Genomic DNA, 23,132 nt, shown 5'->3' on the forward strand with positions numbered 1-23,132 from the left:
ACTAACCAAACTATAGTGGACTGTCTATTTAGCTATCTGACTCCTTCACTAGACTTCTGGATCTTCCAGAGCAATGACTTTATTATTTATTTGTACACACTCTCACCCTATCACAATGCCTAGCACATGGTAGGCACTCAGTAAACGTTTGCTGAAGGAATTACACAATCCTTCCAGGTATCAGGTTATGTGAGACTAAGATGGCAGCCACGAGAATCATTAATACAGAGCACATTCTGAAGAAGCAGTTAATAAGATGATTTGATGGGTACAGGAAATCGGATATATATCTCAAGTGACTACTTCAAGTCTGAGTTCCTGGATGCAGAGAACAGTAGGAAGCTTGGAAAATAAGTCCCTTAACAAGACAAAGATCTATCTTGATTTTGGACACAATGAATTATCTTTGAGGTGAGACAAAAAATATCCAGGTAGGAAGCTAAAAGGTAAGCCTTGGGAATATCCCACTCTTTGAAGATGGGAGAAGAAGCCAATATTAAGATGTTACAAAAATGCATCTGTTAGGGTATGTTCTTAGCTAAAATCTACCTAGAATCTCTTATTTGCCCGCCAATAAATGGACTCAAGAAGCATCTACTTTTACGTGGAGGTTAACCTTTCTACTTCCTTTCTTTAGTCTGAAAGAGATTAATTTTCAGTGTGGAATAGAAAAAGGTTTAAATATTAAACCAATATGTACAGTGCCTACCAGAACTTCTGTCTAAATTAGAATATTAGGATAGTGATCAAAACCAAGAGAGAAAGTAAACACTGCACTTTGCAGTTAAACAATAAGAAAAAATTTTTAAAAGAACTGGGATCTAGACCTGCTGGGGAAAGTTTTAGTCAATCGGTCAAAACAGTGTAACAGCCAAAACAGCATAAATTTTAAATGAAAACCTAATACCTAAAACCAGAAAATTATCTTTAAAATCATTGAAGGCTGAAACCACAAGCTAAGGATCAAGTATATCATTTTCATTTTGAACCAGTATTACTTTTCACTTACCTGAAGAAGCTCCTGTTTGGAATATTGTACACTCAATTCTTGGTCTAACTGGTATGAAGTAGCCAAAAAAATACACTGGATACTGAAAACTACAAACTGATATAAACTTTGACCTCCTTCTGAAAACTCCCTGGTCATAAAGACAAAATCACATTTGTGGGTAGCTAGACTAAGGTGACATGGTGAACGACTTACAAAATTATTTGGACTTGCAAAATTATAAACATACTCACTCCCCTGTCCCTGTAATTATAATTATGATGTACTTTTTGGAGAATATAACATGCAAACACCCAAGTATAAATAAGCTTTCCATTATCAAGGATGGTTAGGGAGTGAGATATGCTCATATTCTAATTAAAGTTACCAGTGCCACATGTGAACTGCCAATTGTAGAAGAATTAGATAACGGGACATTAGATAATATCCAAATTGAAATTATTTTTAACGTAAGGGTTTGATCCAGGAGGCACTTGAGAAATTTACAGCGAACTTCCCATTTTAAGTCAACTGAGGCATTTATTGTGTACCTGCTATACATACAAATTGAACAGAATTGAAAATGGACAGTACTTTAGGTCTTTTTTTTTTTTTTTTAATAAATTACCCTGTTGTGTAGATTTTTTGGAATGTACATGGCATTACAGATCTAATTCACTAGCTCAGAAATTAGAAGTTAACATATTTAACTCTTTGTTTCATCAGTGTGTAGTTACAAATCACCCTACATTCTCTAAAAATGAAGAGTGCAATGTAATAACTGCATTAAAATAAATGCCAGATTTTAGAGAATAATAAATCTTTTTAACACATGTAATCATTCCAAAGAACATCAAAAATGTTAGAACATTATAATATGGCAGCAGTAAGTTAAATGTTCTACAAATATGACAAGATATATATACACATATGTATACAAATATACAGCTATTCTTGATATTCAAAATTAACAACACATATATAAACAGCTTACCTATCTGTGCATAAAACTGTATCATCTGATTTAATAATTTCTGGAAAAAGTTGCCAACCTTTTAAATAGACTGAATGGTCTCAAAATACATAGGTTTAAACAAGTAAGACTTACAGTCATTCCATTTCATTTGGTATATGGTCATTTTTATTTATATTTGTCTACAACACTTTTAAAAGTAACTAACAGAACCATTTCTTTTGAATTATCCTAAAACTTATACTTTAATTAAAAACTTCTCAAAATCCAAAGCCTTGATTTTATGAAAGCTCATATCTTTAGCTCATGCAAGGAAAATGGGACATATCTATATTCTACTAAAACCAAAGGTACATAATTTCCTGGAACCAGAAAATCAAGTAATCATTACTAAAATAAACTTATATCATCAGCACATTAAAATATGTTGTAAAATAGGGGCTCCTGGATGGCTCAGTTGGTTGAGCATCCAACTCTTGATTTCGGCTCAGATCATGATCTCACAGTTTGTGGGACTGAACCTGTTTGGGCTCTGTGGTGACAGCACAAAGTCTGCTTGAGATTCTCTCTCCCCCGCCTCTTTGCCCTCCCCCCTGCTCATGTTCTCTCTCTCAAAATAAACAAACATTAAAAAATAATTTAAAAAAGGGGGGGGGGGCACCTGAGTGGCTCAGTCGGTTAAGTGTCCAACTTCAGCTCAGGTCATGATCTCACAGTCCATGAGTTCAAGCCCCACGTCGGACTCTGTGCTGACAGCTCAGAGCCTGAAGCCTGCTTCTGATTCTGTGTCTCCCTCTCTCTCTGCCCCTCCTCTGCTCATGCTCTGTCTCAAAAATAAATAAAAACATTTAAAAAATAATAATGATAATAAATAAAATACCTCAGAAAATAATTTTTAGAAGTGAATACTTGGTGAAAACCTCCCAACAATTCCACAGTACCCTCAACTGAGTTTAACAAGACATCCAGTCTAGTTTCCCCATTCTATTCAACTTGGAAACTACAAAGCCAGCCAAATTTGCTTATATCATTTTTTGCCTGTCAACACAGGGCCAAGTAGGGATATCTGCTGATCTTTTCCTGGAGATTCACTATTTACTATAAAAACCAGATGAGGTGGTCTTATTTATCAAGTATTTTTTTTTTTTTTAAAGACCACAGTGTTAAGCAGCTTTGACAACCTACATAAAGAGTTGAACAGTTATTCTTCTTCAACTATGAGATTTAATTAACGTGGTTGACCTAATACACTAAAATATCCTTTAACTGTTTTTTAAAGTCATAAACAGATCTCCACACTAGAGGAAACTCAGAACTTGCAACCCAGTATAGTTTATTTGATGTAGCTACTCTGTTGTAGTTGCAGAGGCTACTATTTATGATATATATATAACTGACCTCCCTGCTTTCTCTACTCATATCTTACTCCTACCTAATGATCTTCTATTCAGTTAGGCATTTCAAACTTTGCTCTTTTAAGGTTTGCTTCTGTATTCAAACCTTTAATACAATAGGATCATTTAAAATTATGCTAAATATTGTACTACTAACAAAACAGTTATTTCTAGAGAACTCTTCATTTTTCAACAATTAAGACTAAGCACTTCTGTTGCTTAATACTATTTTTCAGAAAGGACATATTCACTAACTATGTAAAATGGTCCTTTATGACGTGGGTTTTCTGCAAAGAAGATCCCTATATGTATGGTAGGACTATGGCTCTAACACAGCTGAGTCGATTAGTTATACACCATGATGAAAAGTCCTCATTGGCCTTTAGTTTCTTCAATTTTCTTTTTCCAGCTCGTATGTTTTGTATCTTCACAGTCATTCTTAAGAAAAATCAAATTTTTTTTTTTTTTTTTTCAACGTTTTTTATTTATTTTTGGGACAGAGAGAGACAGAGCATGAACGGGGGAGGGGCAGAGAGAGAGGGAGACACAGAATCGGAAACAGGCTCCGAGCCATCAGCCCAGAGCCTGACGCGGGGCTCGAACTCACGGACCGCGAGATCGTGACCTGGCTGAAGTCGGACGCTTAACCGACTGCGCCACCCAGGCGCCCCAAGAAAAATCAAATTTAAAGCTGGAAAAATGATAAAACTCTGGTTGTCCTATCACTAAAGCTAGTTGTCAATTTTTGAATGTCTTTGCAACTGGTTATTTTGGACGCAAATCTGATTACTTCAGCTTCTATCTTCTCCTTCCCTAAAATTAGGCTACCTTTGATTATTTACACTCTGTGGCTACCTCTCTGCTACCCATCTATTTTGGTCTAGTAATGGTCTCTGTATGACTCATTGATGGCTGTGTAATATGTCTAAAAAGGAAAAAATCGGTCCCCTCTCTTCCTAAACATCATTTTGGCTCCCCTTTTCTTCTATCAATATTGTACTATTCTGGTATTAAGGTTACTTAATAAAATGTTAAAAATAGTTCACATTTTATTCTCTTAAGTACAATTAATTTTCAGACAGTGACAAAGTTTAGGACAGAACTGAGTCAGAAAGCATAAATTTTCTCTCTGGAGACAAGGACAGGTTATCATATCACCCTACACATATCTGTATAAGGCCAGCTCTATTGTGACATAAAGTGAAAAGATTTGGGGTAATCTATGCCTTTCAAATTTTAAACAGATTTTACTATTGTTAAGAAGCAATTGCGTATACTGGAATATGTTACCACTTGCATTCTCTTGTCCTAGCCCCTCTCCCTCTTCTGTTAGTTTGAATTTTTATGTTTGTATTTTTATTTTTTTTCTCTTCTTTGAAAAGAATCATCCTATTTTTGAAGTTGTTTTATATTAGGGTCAATAATGACTAAGCACTTAAGTGCCAATTTGTGGGTATCTACAACATACCAGGCACTGGATTTTTTACCTCTGACTTAATTCTTACAACTTGGCAAAACAGGCATATTACACTCCCTTTACAGATGATGAAGTTGAGGCTCAAGGAAATTATGTAACTTGCCCAAGCACACAGCTAGGAAAGACCTCCACTAGGAAATGTCGAGAATTCAACCTCCTATTGTCCAACTCCAAAGACCATACTCTTTGCACTCCATGATCCCTCCATAAAAACCTTTCTCATCTACTTCAGCTAACAGCTTAGTCTTCAAGACTTGATAACTTTAAGAGGCACTAAGGCCATCAAGCTTCACCTTAGGTGGTTCATTATAATATGCTCTTCCCACAGTATTTTATGCCTTATTTATCAACTTTCAAGAAGCTATAGTGTTCTTTGATAAATGAGAAATTTCTCAAAGTAACAAGTAACACCTAAATTAGCTACTCATTATCAGATACAAGTCAAGATAAAAGTCACACAGAAATCTTGATTGACAAGATTAGCTTTTCTCCTAAATAACCACTGTAGCAATCATAATAAAAATGATAATAACGTCATCTTCTATCATTCACAGAATACTTAATTGGTCTGATATTTTCAGCTAAACTACTTACTGAACAACCCTAAATAATATCTAGGATTACTAATATACAAAAACTATCTGCCTAAAGAGGAGTATTAATCAAACCTATCCCCACAACTAATCTCTGTGTGTAGGTACAACCCAAACTGATTTATTTAACGAATGGATTTAATACCACTTTTCCTGGCAATAACCAAATTAGTTTACAAAGGGGCTGATTAAATCATTACAAAGTCTCCTAGTTAAGGGGACAAAAGCAAAGTCAACATAATGAGAAAACAAGAACTATAATCTCCTGTTTCTGTAAACTGAGAAAACGTGAAGATAAAGTGTCAAGTATGCCAGGTGGGTCTACATCCAGCTTCTCACCTTTTCCAGCTCATTTTGAACAGTCAAGCAGCCTTACTCACTTTTATCTTGCCCCCACTTTACAAATCCACATCCCAAGATATGCTTTATACAACGCCCTTTTTGTTGGGGTCAGGGTGGGATGAGGTAGGGGGAGAATTACAATCTGTAGAGATTTTTATAAACAAAGCATCCTAGTCTTTCCATGACTGAGCAAAAGTTAAACTGAAAGTACTATTTGGCTGATAACACTAACAGGGTAAGAGGAGAATAAAGTGATTCATGTGTACTATCCCAAATGTCCTGACCTGTTTTTCTTTTCTCCTTCCCCTGGCCACAGTTCAGGCCTGTGGGCGCTCCATATCTGCCAACCCTAAAAGGAGTCTTAGGCTAGACTTTCTTCTTTAGAAGTCATGTGTTAAGAGCATAATTATCTGCTCTTGGGATAGAAAATTCATCTTTCAATCACTTGCAATCTTATCACACTTGTCTGACTTAACTTTTTATTTAAGTATTATCACCTTGGGTATGTTGCTTAAAAATGTTTTCTCTCATTAAACACTAGGGAATTTTGGAGAAAAGAAGGGCATTTTATCAAGAATTTATTTAACTTTTCTAATGACTGCTTTCTAAATTCTGAGATTTAAAACATCAGTAGAAGAGTCAAGCCTTACAATCAATGAGTTAACCAAAAACAAAACAAAAAACCCTACTGACATTCTCCCAGCCCTTTCCAATTATAAAAGATCATCAATTTTATTCCCTTGCTTTTGCTGTATATTAAAGTCACAAAAGCATTCTCCAAAAAAAAAAAACCATGTTTTAAAATAGTAAAACAGGTATTCCATAAAAAAGTTAACCATGTCAGTTAACAACTATCAGACAACTCTTTACAGTACAATATTAAAGTTATGAATACCAAGGGATCTTTCCAAAATGGAAGAAAAAAGTTTTAATCCTGCATTTTCAGAATTATAATATTTGGCAAATTCAAACACAAAAACAAACAAGACTTTTTGATAGACTCTTAAATACATACTACTTACATGACACCTTGTAGAACTTTCTGGGGATCAGGGTCAAATAGCCTGTCAACATAGTGGCGACTGCTAGCTGTTACTTCCTAGAAAGTGGGGGGAAAAATTATGACATCTGAAGCCATGCAAATCACAAATTCACAGCATCACCCACATCAAACAGCTATTTAATTTAAGGCAGATGCATTAGAATTTCTATAAAAATACTTACTATATTAATCATTCTCAGAAAAGCTTGTGACAAGATAAATAAGATGGGGAAGAGAGAAGATACCTAGTTCTCACTAAAACCGTAATTAGACAGTGAGATCTTTGTGGCGATCCCTGCCAGCTTTGCCAACAGAACTGGGCATAAGTATTAAGAAGCAAGGTAAGTTTCTTAATCAACTGTTGGATGTCACCTTCATATGAACAACAGATAGGAGTATTGCTTCTGTTCAGTACCCACTAAAGGGAGAGAAAATCTGGCTCTCAGCAAGGAAAAAAGGGGAAGCACTTGATAAACAGTCCAAGAAGGGTAGTTCACAGGCAAGAGGAAGACATCCAGTCTGATGCAGAGAAGCTACGATGATAGGAAGCAGACATATGTAGGAAGAAAAAGAAAAAAAAAAAAAAAAAAAAAAAAAAAAGGTAAACGAGTTGTCACACTTTCTGTGAGGGATTTATCAAGTCCAACAGAGTTATCTAGTCTGAGATGGCTGAGGCTATGTAGAAAGGGGGGAGTTAAACATAAAGAGCAAGCAGAGACACTTACCTCTTTTTATTTGTACTGTGGAATTTCCTCTATTATATTATTTTCTGTAATACTTTAGGGGGGCAATATTTTTTATATTTAATTTTCATTACTTAACTTTTTAAGATTTTAAGTAATCTCTACACCCAACAAGGGGTTCAAACTCACAACCCCAAGATGAAGAGCAGCATGTTCTACTGACTGAGCCAACCAGGCACCCCATTTTTTTTTTTTTTAAAAAGAACATATGTTTAAGAACTAGAGAAAAAGAATTTTTGTCCCTTCTGTTTCTTTCTGATGGCTGCTGAAATATGCCCCTGTACTGCCACCCATTCACAATGAATTATCATGGAGAGGAATAAATACCGCTCCATTTTACCCAGAACCCCTAATCAGAAACAGCTAATTGACAAGACACAGTGCCAGCTTAAACCTCTGAGTCACCAAAAATATCTCTGGAGAAAAACTGCATAAACTCTAATTTCCTGATAGAATTAATTCAAAATCTAAACATTTTTTTCCTATTATGAGCTTGCTACCAAAATATCCTCATAAGCAACCCAAATGCCTGCTTTTAGTATGCACTCCATTTATAAAGAACAAACAGTGGCAGCAAACAAGCAAAACTGATAGAAATACTTGTGCCCAACAGATACCATTAAAGTACCTGCTAACAGGATTTGGTTTACTGAAAATAACAGAATCAGAGAGTTAGAAGGATTCTTAATAAGTATTTGTTCCAATCCCTTAGCTAACAAATGAGGGATGGATCTTTACTCTGATGTGAGATTACCAAAGTTTAAGTAGGGATGCAAACAACAGTACAAATACATCAAAAAATAATATATCAAGAGCAAAATCTAGAGTAAAACTCAAAATAGTACTCCTATAATATAAACAATGAGTTTTGTCACTCCACTTGAACATATGTGCTTCCCTGGGTTTCCAACATTGTAAGTCCTTCTGAGTACCTCAGACCCTTAGTTTCCCTTCTATCCAGGGACTGATCTTCAGTTTTACTGTTCCTCTTCACGTTCTCTCTCACAGCTCTGGATCTCTTGCCTCTCAATGTGGTTTGGAAAAGGTGCTTGGGTTTAAGACTTGTATCTTAAAAAACTTAAGTTTCACCCACGAACAGCAACTCTCTTTACTACTCTGTACCTGGTTCATTCAATTTTATAAGCACTGAATACCTGCTACATGCAAGGCACTGAGGAAGGCATTAAAGATTTTAAATTTAGCAAGGCATGGTTCCTGCCCTCAAGAATTAATTCTCTACTGCAATTGTGTTTACACCTTTATATTCCCTACTAGAATATAAAACAGAAGTATAAACATATATAGGCAGCACTGAGGAGGGAGTTAGTAAACTAGGAGAATCTGTGATGAAGGCTTCTTAGAGTAGTTTTGTCAAACAAATAAGACAAGGGAAGAAAGAATCAGTGTCCCAACACAGCCATAGTGCATATGAAGCCAACACATATATACCATTAGCAAGTACATACCAGTTGCTGGCAGTGAGAAAGAAGGGAGGATAGATGACATCAAGAATGTAAAACACAAAAGGCTAACCAACAGGTGGCCCATAATTGGAGTACAGATTGTCTTTTGGTCACAGTTCTATGCTAGGTGCCAAAGAAGACACAAAAGTATGCTACAGCAGAACCTTGCATTTAAGGGGCTTGTAATCTAGAAGGGTGTCAGGCATGTACACACACACAAAAAAACAATCCTCTGAGCTAACTAGGTAGCAGTGAGCTAAGGGGATATAGTCACAAATTCAATTTTACTCTGTGCTTTTGCCTAACATATTCATTGATTTGTCTGTATGGGACAGTTCTTTTATTTTACTGCTTCCCTTTATAGACTAGGCACCTCTCCCCTTTCAGCCCTCTTCTCTTTCAAAAAGCAACCTGGAAATTTAAGAATTTGGGAAAGAAGTCAATTGATAAAGATAGTAAACAAACTGGCCAGGGAAAGCTTCTCTAAGAAGGTGATATTTGAGCAAAGACCTGAAGAAGATGAAGGAGTAAGTCATGTAGCCACCCAGGGGTGAAGCTGTTCAGGCAGAGAATGCCAAATGCAAAGGCTCTGAAATTGGAAGTATCTTCTGTGATCAAACAACAGGAGGCCATTATAGGTTGGCGCAGAATGAGTGAAGGAGAAAGCCACACAAAATAAGTTCAGAGAAGAGGGGCCAGATGGTAAAGAGCTACACTGTCCAATATGATGGCCACTGGCCTCATGTGGCTATTGAACATCTGAAATTTGGCTAAGAACTGAACTTTAAATTTCTTTTTCTGGGGGGGAGGGGGAGCGGGAGGAGGGGCAGAGAGAGAGAGAGAATCTTAAGTGTGCTCCGTGCTCAGCAAGGAGCCCAATGTGGGGCTCAATCCCACAACCCTGGGATCATGACCTGAGCCAAAATCGAGTTGGATGCTGAGCCATTCAGGTACCCTGAATTTTACATTTTTTAACTTTAATTAATATGTAAAATTTTAAAACCTGGATTTAAAGACTGGATTCGGTTATTAGGAAACTTTTAAGAATGTCTGGAACTACTTGGGTATGTATATCTACTTGTTTAACTGTAAACTGTATGAAACCGAAATGCCAATCAAGTATTTCCAATCAAAATTTGGCATCCAAATTGTATAAAATACACACCAGATTTTGAAGACTTGAGATAAAAAAGTAAAATAATTTAATAATTCCTTATGTTGTGTTTTGAAATAAAATTTTAATACATTAGTTTAAGTTAGATATATTAAGATTAATTTTTTCTTTTTACTTCTAGAGCATGGCTGCTAAAAACTTTAAAATTATATGTGTAGGTTAAATTAGTTTTCCACTGGATAGGGCTGGGATAGAGCCCTGTTAGTCACTGTAAGGATTTTGCTTTTTATGGTTTGAATTGGGACGCCATTAGAGTTTCAGGAAAAGAGAGACATGAACTGACTTGTTTTAAAAGGATCACTCTGGGGGTGTCTGAGTGGCTTAGTCAGTTAAGCCTCTGACTTCGGCTCAGGTCATGATCTCGCGGTTCATGGGTTCGAGCTCCACATCGGGCTCTGTGCTGACAGCTCAAAGCCTGGAGTCTGCTTCAGATTCTGTGTCTCCTTCTCTCTCTGCCCCTCCCCCACTCACACTCTGTCTCTGTCCTTCTCTCAAAAATAAACATTAACAAATAATAATAAATAAACAAAAAAATAAGTAAATGGATCACTCTGGTTGCAATCTTAGAAACAGACAAACGCATGGAAGGGGATGGAGGACAAAAGCAGGGAGACGAGTGGGAGGCTGTTTCAGTATCAGAAATGCTGTTATTTCAGAGAGATGATGGTAGCCTGGACTAGGACAAGAGTTTTGAAGGTAGTAAAGTTCACTCAGATTCCAGATAAACGTTGAAGTTGAAATGACTACCAAATTGGATATGCTGTCAGAATAGATATGGGCTATGAAAGAAGAGAGGAGCCAAGAGTAACATTTAAGGTTTTTTGCCAGAGTATCCAGAAAGATTTGAGGTGTCAATTAATGAGCTAAGTACGACTGTGAGTGATGCAGATTTGAGAAAACCAAAAATTCAGTTTTGAATATGTTAGGTTTGAGAATTTTATTAGCCATCCAAATGAGAATGTCAAGTTGGCAGCTGGATATAGGAATCTAGAATTTAGGAGAGAGTAGTGGGCTAGAGATACAAATCAAGGAAGTGTCAGCATGTGAATGGGATGAGTTCACTAAGGGAGTTCACTTTACCATGGATAAAGCAAGGTCAGAAGAGCGAATGCTGGAGCACCTGGATCAAGAAGAATTCCCCAAATGAGAGAATGTTTCAAGGAGAAAGTAATCAAATATCCCACATATGAATAAAGTACAGCATAAGATGATGACTAGGGCCTGATACAAAAATATGGAAGTCATCAGCAACCTTGATAAGAGCAGTAGAGGCAGACTGGTGAAGCCAATGACCACTTGAAGAGGGCATAAAAGAAAACAGGAAAAGAGGAATTAGAGAAAATACAACTCTTTCAAGGAGTTTCATTTTGCAAAGGAGAGTGAAGAAACAGACTAGTAGCTAGAGGGAGAAGTGGAGTCAGGAGACCGTTTTTTTTAAAGATGGAATTAATTAGAGCATAGTTATTCACTGATGAAAAATCTTTTTTAATTTAAACATTTTTAATGTTTATTTTTTAGAAAGAGAGACAGAGCATCAGCCAGGGAGGGGCACCAAGAGGAGACAGAGAATCCAAAGCAGGCTCCAGGCCCTGAGCTGTCTGCATAGAGCCCAATGTGGGGCTCAACCCCACGAACTGTGAGATCATGACCTGAGCTGAATGAAGTAGGACACTCAACAAACTGAACCACTCAGGCGTCCCTGGAAACTTTTTTAATAGAGAAAAAATATGCTGCAATGAGGCAGGAGAACTTTTGGAGCAATGTTCATGAATAATTGAGAGGGAACAAGATTTACTGACCAAGTAGAACATGGAACATATAATAACTAGAGAGAATTAAGAAGATGGATATGGCAGTGAGCGCTTGTCTCTAATTACTCCTATTTTTTGAGAGTAAAAAATGGTGAGAGTGGGTGGGGACGTGGGTGGTTTGAAGAAAGGAGGAATAAGAAACCGAATGGGCCAGGAAAATGTACCAGGATTGCCAGGCAGCACTAGCCTTCTTGAGGTTCATAATTATGAATTTAAACTATGACCAGTCAGCATGGCTCTTTTTTCCCCAGCAACATTAAAATGTACAGAAGTAGGCATGAAAAAGAGAGCTGAATTTAACCAGGGTTGGAATTTCATCACTCAAGGATGACAAAGCTAGGGGAAGGGGTCAGCTGAGTTGAAGATATATACAAAGTTGTGATTGTAATGATGGATCTACTGAAGGCCAGTAAAAGAGTGGTAGGACTAACAGACTCTAGATAACAAATGGACTCAAGGATTGTTGACAATGGAGCAGTGGAAGGAGTGGCTTGGAAGGACAGAAGGTGGTGGCTAGGATACCTGAAATTGAGATTATGGACGAACTTTAGTTATCAAGTCAAGGTCTAGGAAATGACCATGGGAACAAGTACCTCAAGGCAGGATGGAGGATATGGTCATTGGGGAAGCCTACAGCTTAAGAAAAATTATCTACATAGGCAATGAAATTTCCATATTTCCATAAATCATCACACAAGTAGTTCTAGAGAAAGTGACTGTGAGCTACGAGCTAAATCTTAAAGAAATGAAGGAGAATGAGCCTATAGATGCACAACAAGGTAGAGTCAGAGAAGATACAGATCAGGACTATTTAGAGAAAAGGGAAAGACAGGGGTCTGAAAAGAGCAATGAGGAGCAAGTCTATTTCCATCTCTAGAGATAGAGGGATATCAAAGACATGGAAGGAAAAACAGCCACCAGCTGAAGTTTACAAAAGAAAGCTGGGAAAAAGTGTCACCAGAGGAACTCCCAGGTCAGTCTAAACAAAAAAGATGAAAGAAATGTTCAGAGAAGCAGCAGGAGAAAGACCAAGGGATGTGGATAGAAAACTAAAAACAGTTATATGGGCATACGGAATGACCCTAGACACCTGGACTTTTTGTGGTAGTTAATGTAAACAGATATAAAGAGCTTAATCCTGATGATCTCAAGGGAAAAAGAAGTGTGGCTATGATACTGGGGAGGAGTGGAAAGAGCTTTGGGGCTCTTCTTCATTCTTGCCAACAACAGTGCAGGGAGGGACAGTTTGATCTGGGCACTCCTTATTTACTCCAGAAATAGGAGAAGCACTGGGGTTCCTTCTTCCCTCCTGCCCATAGAGATAAGAGGATTAGGAGGGTTTCTGATGTCCTGTCCTTTCAAGATGTGACTTCACTTTCAATTCAAAACACCAATGCCCTTTTAAATTGCTTCCTGTAACTTCAGGTAGCTAAACACATGGTGAATCTTCCATTCCTCCAACTGACCGAGTGAATGTGCCAAGCAGCCAACTAAAGCTCAGGATACAGTCTGTGTCCATAAAGGAGAGCAAAGCTAGCCAGGGTCAGACTGTGACCTCCGCGATTTGGCACAAGGCTTCAAACAAATGACCTAACAAGTCCTTAAAAGCTGGATCTGAACTCATTTTATGCATTCAAAGCTGCAGTAAAGCTACTACAAATGTATATATAAAACCCCTGTTGCATTTTATACTTACTAGCACTCCCTGAAATTATATTACATGAAAAGGTACATGGGTACCTTTAGCAGAAAGTTTGTAGATACCAAATTTGTGAATCAGAGTTAATTCTAAGAAGAGTTGAATCCACCGTGTGTACAAACAGGTATTAATCATTAAAAAGAAAGAGAAGCCTGAAGCAAATTTCTTTTTGTAGGAAAACAAAAACAGAAACAGGTAATAAGCTGCATTCCATTATGGAGAAGTACTAAGGAAAGCAATTTCCCTTTTATTAGGGTGACCAACTATGACAGACAGCCTCTAAGATGGCCCCCAATGATACCTACCCCCTGGTATTCAAACCCTGTGAAATGTGTTCTCTTGAGTGAAGACTGGACTTAGTAACTTGATTCTAGCAAACAGAATGCAGTGGAGGTGACGGGATGTCATTTCAGAGTTGGGTGTGTGTGTGTGTGTGTGTGTAAGGCCAGCTGCCATGCTGTGCTATGGAGAGGCTCACATGGAATGGAACTGCAGGAAGCCCCTAGCCATCGGCCAGCAAGGAACCGCAAGTGCCCACATGGAACGAAATCCTGCCAATAACCATGTGAGTGAGCTTGGAAATAGATCCTCCCTCAGTTGAGCCTTCAGGTAAAACATGGTTCCTCCTAACACCCTGACTGCAGCCTCTCAAGAAACTTTGGGGCAGAGGTACTGACTAAGCCACACCTGAATTCCTGACCTACAGAAATTGTGAGATAATAAGTATAAGTTTTAAGCAGCTAAGTTTCAGGGTAATTTGTTACACAATACAATAAATAACTAATACACCTTCAATTTTTTCATCCAAAATAGGATAATTTTAAAGAGTGAACGAGAGCACTATTAATCGTTATCACAAAGTAACAAACATAAACGAAGAGTGCTAGAAACAAAGTAGGCTGTACGATCATCCTACTTTTAATCCTTCTTTAGTAGTACCTAAGAGGAAAAACTTAGAGATACCTCAGAAAACTGGCCAGACAATCCTGAAAAGGCAAACTAAAACAGTCTCTAATTACCCTTCTGAATAAGACACAGACAAGGCACTTTCTCACAGCACTGCTGAAGCCTATAGGTAATCACAGAAGACATTTTTCTGCTGCCTCTCTGAAGCCTTTGAGTCTGCCCCACCCAGCTGCCACACTCTCCAGCTGCCTTGCTGAAGCCAGCGGACACACAATCCACACAGGGAACATCTCGATTGCCTCGCCCTGATGACCAAGAAGGGTGGCTTTCCAGAGCAGCACAGGACTATACAACTGGATAGAGAGCTCCTGGCAGGCCACCACCCCCAGGACACTGCAGAGACAGAAGGAAGACTGAAACACAACACTCTTCATGTGAAAAAAGCCTATTTGCTTGGCATAGAGCTTCAGCCTGAAGGCCAGGCATCAAATTTCCCACACACTAGAGGCTAAAAAGGTACTCCCAGGGAGACAACATACTTGTCCACCACCTGGACCTTGGGCTCAGCAAAACTTCCCAGTAATGAGTTTATACACTTGTCTGGAGCCCAGACTTTTGCAACTGTTGCCTTATGGACACCTCTAGATCCTATGGTCTGGAGGCCCACAGGAACTACAAATGTAGCCCCACAGGACTGCATATATTTGCACAGTTGAAAAACTGCTGCCTGAAGGTCTGGCTTCCAATCAGCCTGAACCTAGGTGCTAAAAGAGATTCCTTCTCTTGGATTGCTCACAGGTCTTGGCACATCCTCAATAACAGGGGTTATCAAGAATAAATCAGGCAGTTTAAACAATCACAAAAGTACAAGAGACAACCAAGAGCTAGTCAAGGTTGAAGGATAAGGATCAGAACCTACATAAAACCACTCCTTCAAGACTGAGAAAGGTAGCTGCTTTGCCTGACAGAAACAAGTGCAGATAATCAAACAAAATGAGGAAACAGAGAAATATGTTCCCAACAAAAGACAACAAAACCTCAGAACAAGACCTTAATGATATGGAGACAAGGAATCCACCTGGATAAGGAATTCAAAATAATGGTCATAAAAATGTTCATGGAACTTGGAAGAATGGATGAACACAGTGAGAACTTCAACAAAGCCAAAGCACCAAAGAAAAGTCACAGGGCTAAAGAATACAATAACTGAACTGAAAAACGCACTGGAGAGGTGCAAACAGCAGACTGGATGAAGTAGAAGTACACATCAGTGAGCTGGAAGATAAATCAATGGAACTCACCCAAACAGAGCAGCCAAAAGAAAAATAATCTTAAAAAATGAAAATAAGGGATCTCTGGAACAACATCAAGTAGAATAATATTTGCATTATAGGAAGTCCAAGAAGAAGAAAATACAGATAAAGACACAGCAAACTTACTTGAAGAAATAATGGCTGAAAATTCCCCTAAAGAAGGAAACAGACATTCAGGTCCAGAAAGTCTAGAGAGTTCCAAAGAAAATGAACCCAAAGACAGCCACACTAAGACATATTATAATTAAAATATCAGAAGTTAGAAATAAAGAATCTTTTTTCCTTTTTGTTTTTGAGAGACAGAAGGAGCATGAGCAGGGGAAGGCGAGAGAGAGAAACTTGAAGTAGGGTCCATGCCCAGCTCTCAGCCCAGAGTGGGGCTTGATCCCACAATGTGAGATCGTGACCTGAGCCAAAATCAAGAGTTGATCAACCGAATAAGCCACAAAGGTGTCCCAAAAGAGAATCTTAAAAGCATCAGGAGAAAAACAAATTGTTATGTTCAAGAGAAATCCCATAGGCTATCAGATTTCACAGCAGAAAGTTTGTAAGCCAGAAGGGAGTGGCTTGATATATTCAAAGGGCTGAAAGGATAAAAACCTCCAACCAAGAATACCCAGCAAGATTACCATTCACATTTGAAGGACAGTTTTCCAAACAAACAAAAGCAAAAAGAGTTTATCACTATTAAGCCATCCTTACAAGAAATTAAAGAGACTTCTTTAAGCCAAGAAAAAATGACACTAATAACAAGAAAACATACAAAACTAAAAATTCTTACTGAAAAAGGTAAATAAATATATAGTAACAATAGTGGATTAATCACTTATAAAACTAAGATGGTTAAGATAAACATGGTAAAATTAACTAAAACTACAATAATTAGTCAAGAGATACTAAAATAAAAAGATGTAAAAAGGGGCATAAAATGTAGGGTGGGAGAAAATAAAATTATAGTTTTGTAATGTATTCAAATTTAAGTTGCTATTAACTTAAAATAGATTATTACATACCCAAGATAATATGTGTGAATTTCACGGTAACCACAAAGCAAAAAACTTAGAGTAAACACACAAAATGAGGGGGCACCTGGCTGGCCTAGGTGAGTATATGGCTTTGACTCAGGTTGTGATCTTGCAGTTTGTGAGTTTGGGCCAGCATTGGGCTCTCTACTGTCAGTGCAGAGCCTGCTTTGGATCCTCTCTCTCCCTCTTTATCTGACCCTCCCCCAATTGTGTTCCCTCTCCCTCTCTCAAAAATAAATAAAACATTAAAAAAAATTTTTTAATGCACAAAATAAGAAAGAAATCTAAACACTAAAGAAAGTCATCAAACCACAAGGGAAAAGAGAAAAACAAGGACAGTGAAGAACTAAAACACAGCCAGAATACAATGAACAAAATGGCAAAAAGTACATACCTATCAATAATTACTTTAAATGCAAATGGACTAAATTCTCCAACCAAAAGACATAGAGTGGCTATATAGATTTTTTTTTTTTAAAGGACACATCCATACCTTGCCAACAAAAGACTCAACCCAGAGGACAAAAACACACAGAGACTGAAAGTGAAGGAATGGAAAAAGATATTCCATGCAAATAGAAAAAGAAAACCAGTGTAGTGATTCTCTTATTAGACAAAATAGACTTCAAAACAAAGACTGTAATAAGGGACAAAAAGAGGCACTACAAAATAATAAAGAGGTCAATCCAACAAGAAGATACACCATTTATAAATATATATTCACCCAACAGAGAAGCTCCAAAATACTTACAAATATAAATAAACATAAAAGGAGAAAAAGATAGCAAAACAATACAAATAGGGGATTTTAACACCCCCCCCCCCCCCGGCCTTAAATCAATGGATTGATCATCCAGAGAATCAGTAAGAAAACATTGGTCCTGAATGACATATTAGACCAGATGGACTTAATAGACATATACAGAATATTTCATCCCAAAGCAGCAGAATATACATTCAAGTGCACATGAACATACTTCAAGATAGCTCATGTTAGGCTACAATACAAGACTCAATTTCAGGAAGACTGAAATTATATGTAAAGCATCTTTCTGACCACAATGGTATGAAACTAGTAATCAATTAGAAGAAAAAAACTGGAAGAACTACAAATACATAGAGATTAAACATGTCACTGAACAACTATTGGGTCATAGAAGTAACAAAAAAAATACCTAGAGACAAATGTAAACAGAAATACAACATATCAAAATCAATCAGATGCAGCAAAAGCGGTTCTAAGAGGGAAGTTCATAACAATACAGGTCCACCTCAAGAAACAAGAGAATCTCAAATAAATAACTTTATACTAAAGGAACTAGAAAAAGAACAAAGCCCAAAGTTAGCAGAAGGAAGGAAATAATAAAGATCAGAGTGGAAATTAAACAAAGACTAAAAGACAATAAAAAAGGTCGACAAAATTAAGAAACAGGTCTTCAAAACGATAAACAAAATGGACACACTTTTAGTTGGACACACGAAGAAAAAAAGAGAGAAATTCAAATGAAATTAGAAATGAAAGAAGCCAAGTTACAACTGATACCACAGAAACACAAAATCATGGGACTACTATGAACAATTATATGCCAACAAATTAAACACAGAAGAAATGGATAAACTTCTAGAAATTTAAAATATTCCAAGACTGAATCATGAAGAAATAGAAAAGCAGAATAGACTGATTACTAATGAGAACATTCAATTAATAATCAAGAACCTCCCAACAAACAAAAGTCCATGATCAGAGAGCTTTACTGGTGAATTTGAGAAGATTTAACTCAAAGATTTAATATGATTCTTCTCAAACTCTTCCAAAAAACTCAAGAGGAGGAAGCGCTTCCAAACACATTTTATGAGACCAACATTACCCTGATACCAAATCTGGATAAGGACACCACAAAAAAAGAAAATTACAGGCCCAATATCCCTGATGAACACAGATGCAATAATCCTCAACAAAATATTACCCAACCAAACTCTACAATATATTAAAAGGATTATACATCATGATCAAATGGGATTTACTCCAGAGATGCAAGAATGGTTCAACATCCAATAATTAATGTCAAACATATTAAAATTAAAGATAAAAATTACATGACCATCTCAATATACACAAAAAAAAACATTTGACAAAATCCAACATCCATTTATTTAAAACAAAAACAAAAACAAAAACCTCTAATATTGGTTATATAGGAAACATGCTTCAAAATACTAAAGGCAATACATGACAAACCCACAGCTAAGATCATACTCAGTGGTGAAAAGCTGAAAGCTTTTCCACTAAATCAGGAACAGAACAAACAGCCCATTCTTTCCACTTGTATTCAACATTGTACTGGAAGTCTCAGTCACAGCAATTAGGCAAGAAACAGAAATAAAAGGCATAATATTAGAAAGAAAAAATCAGGGGGCGCCTGGGTGGCGCAGTCGGTTGAGCGGCCGACTTCAGCCAGGTCACGATCTCACGGTCCGTGAGTTCGAGCCCCGCGTCGGGCTCTGGGCTGATGGCTCAGAGCCTGGAGCCTGTTTCCGATTCTGTGTCTCCCTCTTTCTCTGCCCCTCCCCCGTTCATGCTCTGTCTCTCTCTGTCCCAAAAATAAATAAAAAAAAAAAAAAAAAAAAAAAAAAAAAAAGAAAGAAAAAATCAAAATTGTCACTACTTGCAGGCAATATGATACTATATATAGAAAATCCATAGATTCCACCAATAAACTATTAAAACTAATAAATGAATTCAGTGAACTTGTGGGATAAAAGTAATAAAAATAATGAACTATCAGAAAGAAAACAATCCCAATCATAATTGCATCAAAAAAGAATGAAAACTTTAAGGCACAGATGAAAGAAACTGAAGACACAAACAAGTATTCTGTGCTCATCAAGTGGAAAAATCAATATTGTTAAAATATCCATACTACCCAAAGCAATCTACAGGTTCAATTCAATCTCTCAAAATTCCAAGGACATTTTTCATAGAACTAGAACAAATAATTCTAAATTTTGTATGGAACCACAAAAGACCCAAAACAACCTGGGGGGGGGGGGGGGCGGGGAGGGAAACTAAGAGTTATCATGTTCCCTGGTTTCAAATTATACGACAAAGCTTTAGAAATCAACACAGTACGGTAACAGCACAAAAACAGACACATGTATCAACAGAAAAGAGCCCCGAAATAAACCCAATTCTATGTGGTCAATTAACTTCTAACAAAGAGTCAAGAATATACAGTGGGAAAGGACAGTCTCTTCAACAAATCATGTTGGGAAAACTGAACAGCTACAATACAAAATAATAAAAATGGACCACTATTAAAAAAAAAATGGAACACTATTTTACTGTATACATAAAAACAACTCCAAGTAGATTAAAAACTCAAATGTACAACCTAAAACCATAAAACTCCTAGAAGAAAACATAGGTGGTTAAGCTCCTTGACAATGGTCTTAGCAATATTTTTTATATCTGACTCCAAAGGCAACAGAAAAAAAATCAACAATAAACATATATGAATACATCATCCTAAAAAGCTTCTACACAGCAAAGGAAACAAAAAGGCAACCTACTAAATGAGAGAAGATATTTGTAAATCATATATTCTATCAAAGGTTAACAGCCAATACATACAAAGAACTCATACAATCCCGTAACAAAAAAAATCCAATTAAAAAATGAGCAGAGAATCTGAATCGATATTTTTCTAAGAATATACACAATGGACAACAGGCATTATGAAAAGATACTCAAAATCATTAATCATCAAGGAACGGCAAATCAAAACTAAAATGAGATATCACCTTAGAGCTATCAGAATGGCTAGAATAAAAAACAAGAAATAACCAGTGTTGGCAAGGATGTGGAGAGAGGGAATCCTTGTGTACAGATGGGAATGTAAATTGGTGCATCCACAATGGAAAACAGTATAAAGGTTCCTCAAAAAACTAAAATTAGAGCTACCACATAATACAGCAATTCCACTACTGGGTATCTAGCTGAAGAAAATATAAACACTAATTCAGAAAGATATGTGCACCCCTATGTTCACTGCACCATTATTTACAATAGCCAAGGTATGAAAAAAAAACTGTGTCCATTAATGTACGAATGGATAAAGAAGATGTAGTATATATAACTGACCCTTAAACAACAAAGGTTTAAACTTCATAGGTCTGCTTATGTGCAGATTTAAGGTACTATAAATGTATTTTCTTCCTTATGATTTTAATATTTTTTTCAAGCTTACTTTATTATAAGAATACAGTATATAATATATACATGTGCTATTTGGCTGTTGATGTTATCAGTAAGTCTTTTGGTCAAAACTATACTAGTAGTAATTAAGTCTGTGGGGAGTCAAAAGTTGTATGTGGATTTTTGACTGCATGGGAGTTGTGTCCCAACCCTCATGTTGTTCAAGGGTCAACTATGTATACTATGGTATACTATAGAATATTACTCAGCCATAAATGAGAATGAAATCATGGCATTTGTGACAACATGGATGGACCTTGAAGGTATTATGCTAAGTGAGAGAAGTCAGAGAACGACAAATACTGCATGTTTTCACTTATATGTGGAATCTAAAAAACGAAACAAAACAAAATAAGACCAAGACTCAGATACAGAGCATAGATTAATGGCAGGGGCAGAGGCAGGGGGAGGAGGCAGGGGACCACATGGCTAAGGGGAATCAATAAATACACAGTTTCAGTAATAAAACATATGTCATGGGATGTAATGTACAGTACAGATCATGGGAAATAGAGTCAATAACACTGTATTAATTTTGTTAGGTGACAGATGGTAACTAGACATATTGTAGTGACCATTTCACAATGCATAGAAATGTCAAAACGCTATGTTGTACACCAAAAAGTAATATTAATACTGTATGCCAATTATGCCTTAATAAATAAAAATAAATCCCCGCCACTTGGAAAAAAAAATTCTTAAGGAAGGGTTTTGAATGTCGAATTACTAAATTCCAGACTTACCACATACGGGATTTAACTTAAAAATTAAGAGAAATAAAATTGTTCAACTGCTGTTTTACAACTTGAAGTAAAACAATGAGTTTATTAAACAATGAAGACTAACAGTGTTAATAAGAAAATATTAAGCTATTTTATTTTGTTCATTAAAGTCTTGCTGTATGTACATTTCATTAAAATATAATGTTTTGGGGTGCCTGGGTGGCTCAGTTGGTTGAGCGGCCGACTTCGGCTCAGGTCATGATCTCGTGGTCCGTGAGTTCGAGCCCCGCGTCGGGCTCTCAGAACCTGGAGCCTGTTTCAGATTCTGTGTCTCCCTCTCTCTGACCCTCCCCCGTTCATGCTCTGTCTGTCTCTGTCTCAAAAACAAATAAACGTTAAAAAAAATTAAAAAAAAAAATAATGTTCTTTATTTCTAACATACTCAAGCATTGTGTGGCAGGAAGAACAAATGATCTGGCATTTGAAGACTTGGGTTTGAGTCCTCATTCTACTACTTACTAGCCTTGTGACTTGGGCAAAAATAAAAATTTGAGACCATTTCTTCAATTATAAAATGGTGACATTACCACATAGCTCAGAGTGTGAAACAAATGTAAAAGTACCACACAAATAAGATTTCAGGGAAATTCTATTTTCATATAAAAAAGATAATTGGTTTAACAGGTATACTAATGATTCTCTTGATTATTTATCCTCATGATTAAAGTCTAACTATCCAAAGATAACCTTTTTCTTTTCTTTTCAAACATATCTTTTTTTACCTGATGCCTTTTTCCCAGAGCACGCTAAGTACTCAGCAAGAAATAGGCATCTGAGTGCTAAACTTAAAAATCTAAACTTTCATTATTTGAGATTTTTAAAAACCATTAAAATGTATAAAAGTAATAATTTGTGCATTTCTATAACTTCCATGATAACTTTAAGTGTTATGATGGACTCAGAGAGAATATAACAGTTAAGAAAACCAATATATAGTTCAATAAGTAATCAATTTACAGTGTTCTTTCTCCCATACAACCAACCCAGAAGAAAAAGGGAAATAAGTACTTTATAATACCTGTTATTTGTTCATGTTACAGTTTACAAAACATTTCATATCTATTTTCTCATTTAAATCACGTGATCTTTAGAAATTAAAACGTAATGATTCTCAATGGGAAATTCTGATCCCTAACATATGAATGTTTAAAC

The 23,132-nt window shown here is 36.7% G+C and overlaps 1 protein-coding gene across 2 annotated transcripts in view; it reads right to left on the bottom strand.

Annotated features, from left to right (window-relative positions):
• The window catches only part of ARMC8 (armadillo repeat containing 8), a 110,218-nt gene that overhangs the window by 74,629 nt on the left and 12,457 nt on the right, over positions 1-23,132 (bottom strand). For both annotated transcript variants that reach the window (XM_042954288.1, XM_042954287.1), the window contains exon 2: positions 6,790-6,866. In XM_042954288.1, the coding sequence (XP_042810222.1) occupies positions 6,790-6,866 (77 nt within the window). The remainder of the gene's footprint in view (positions 1-6,789; positions 6,867-23,132) is intronic.

This window comes from Panthera leo, chromosome C2 (genome assembly GCF_018350215.1).
Source record: "Panthera leo isolate Ple1 chromosome C2, P.leo_Ple1_pat1.1, whole genome shotgun sequence".
Taxonomy (NCBI): Eukaryota; Metazoa; Chordata; class Mammalia; order Carnivora; family Felidae; genus Panthera; species Panthera leo.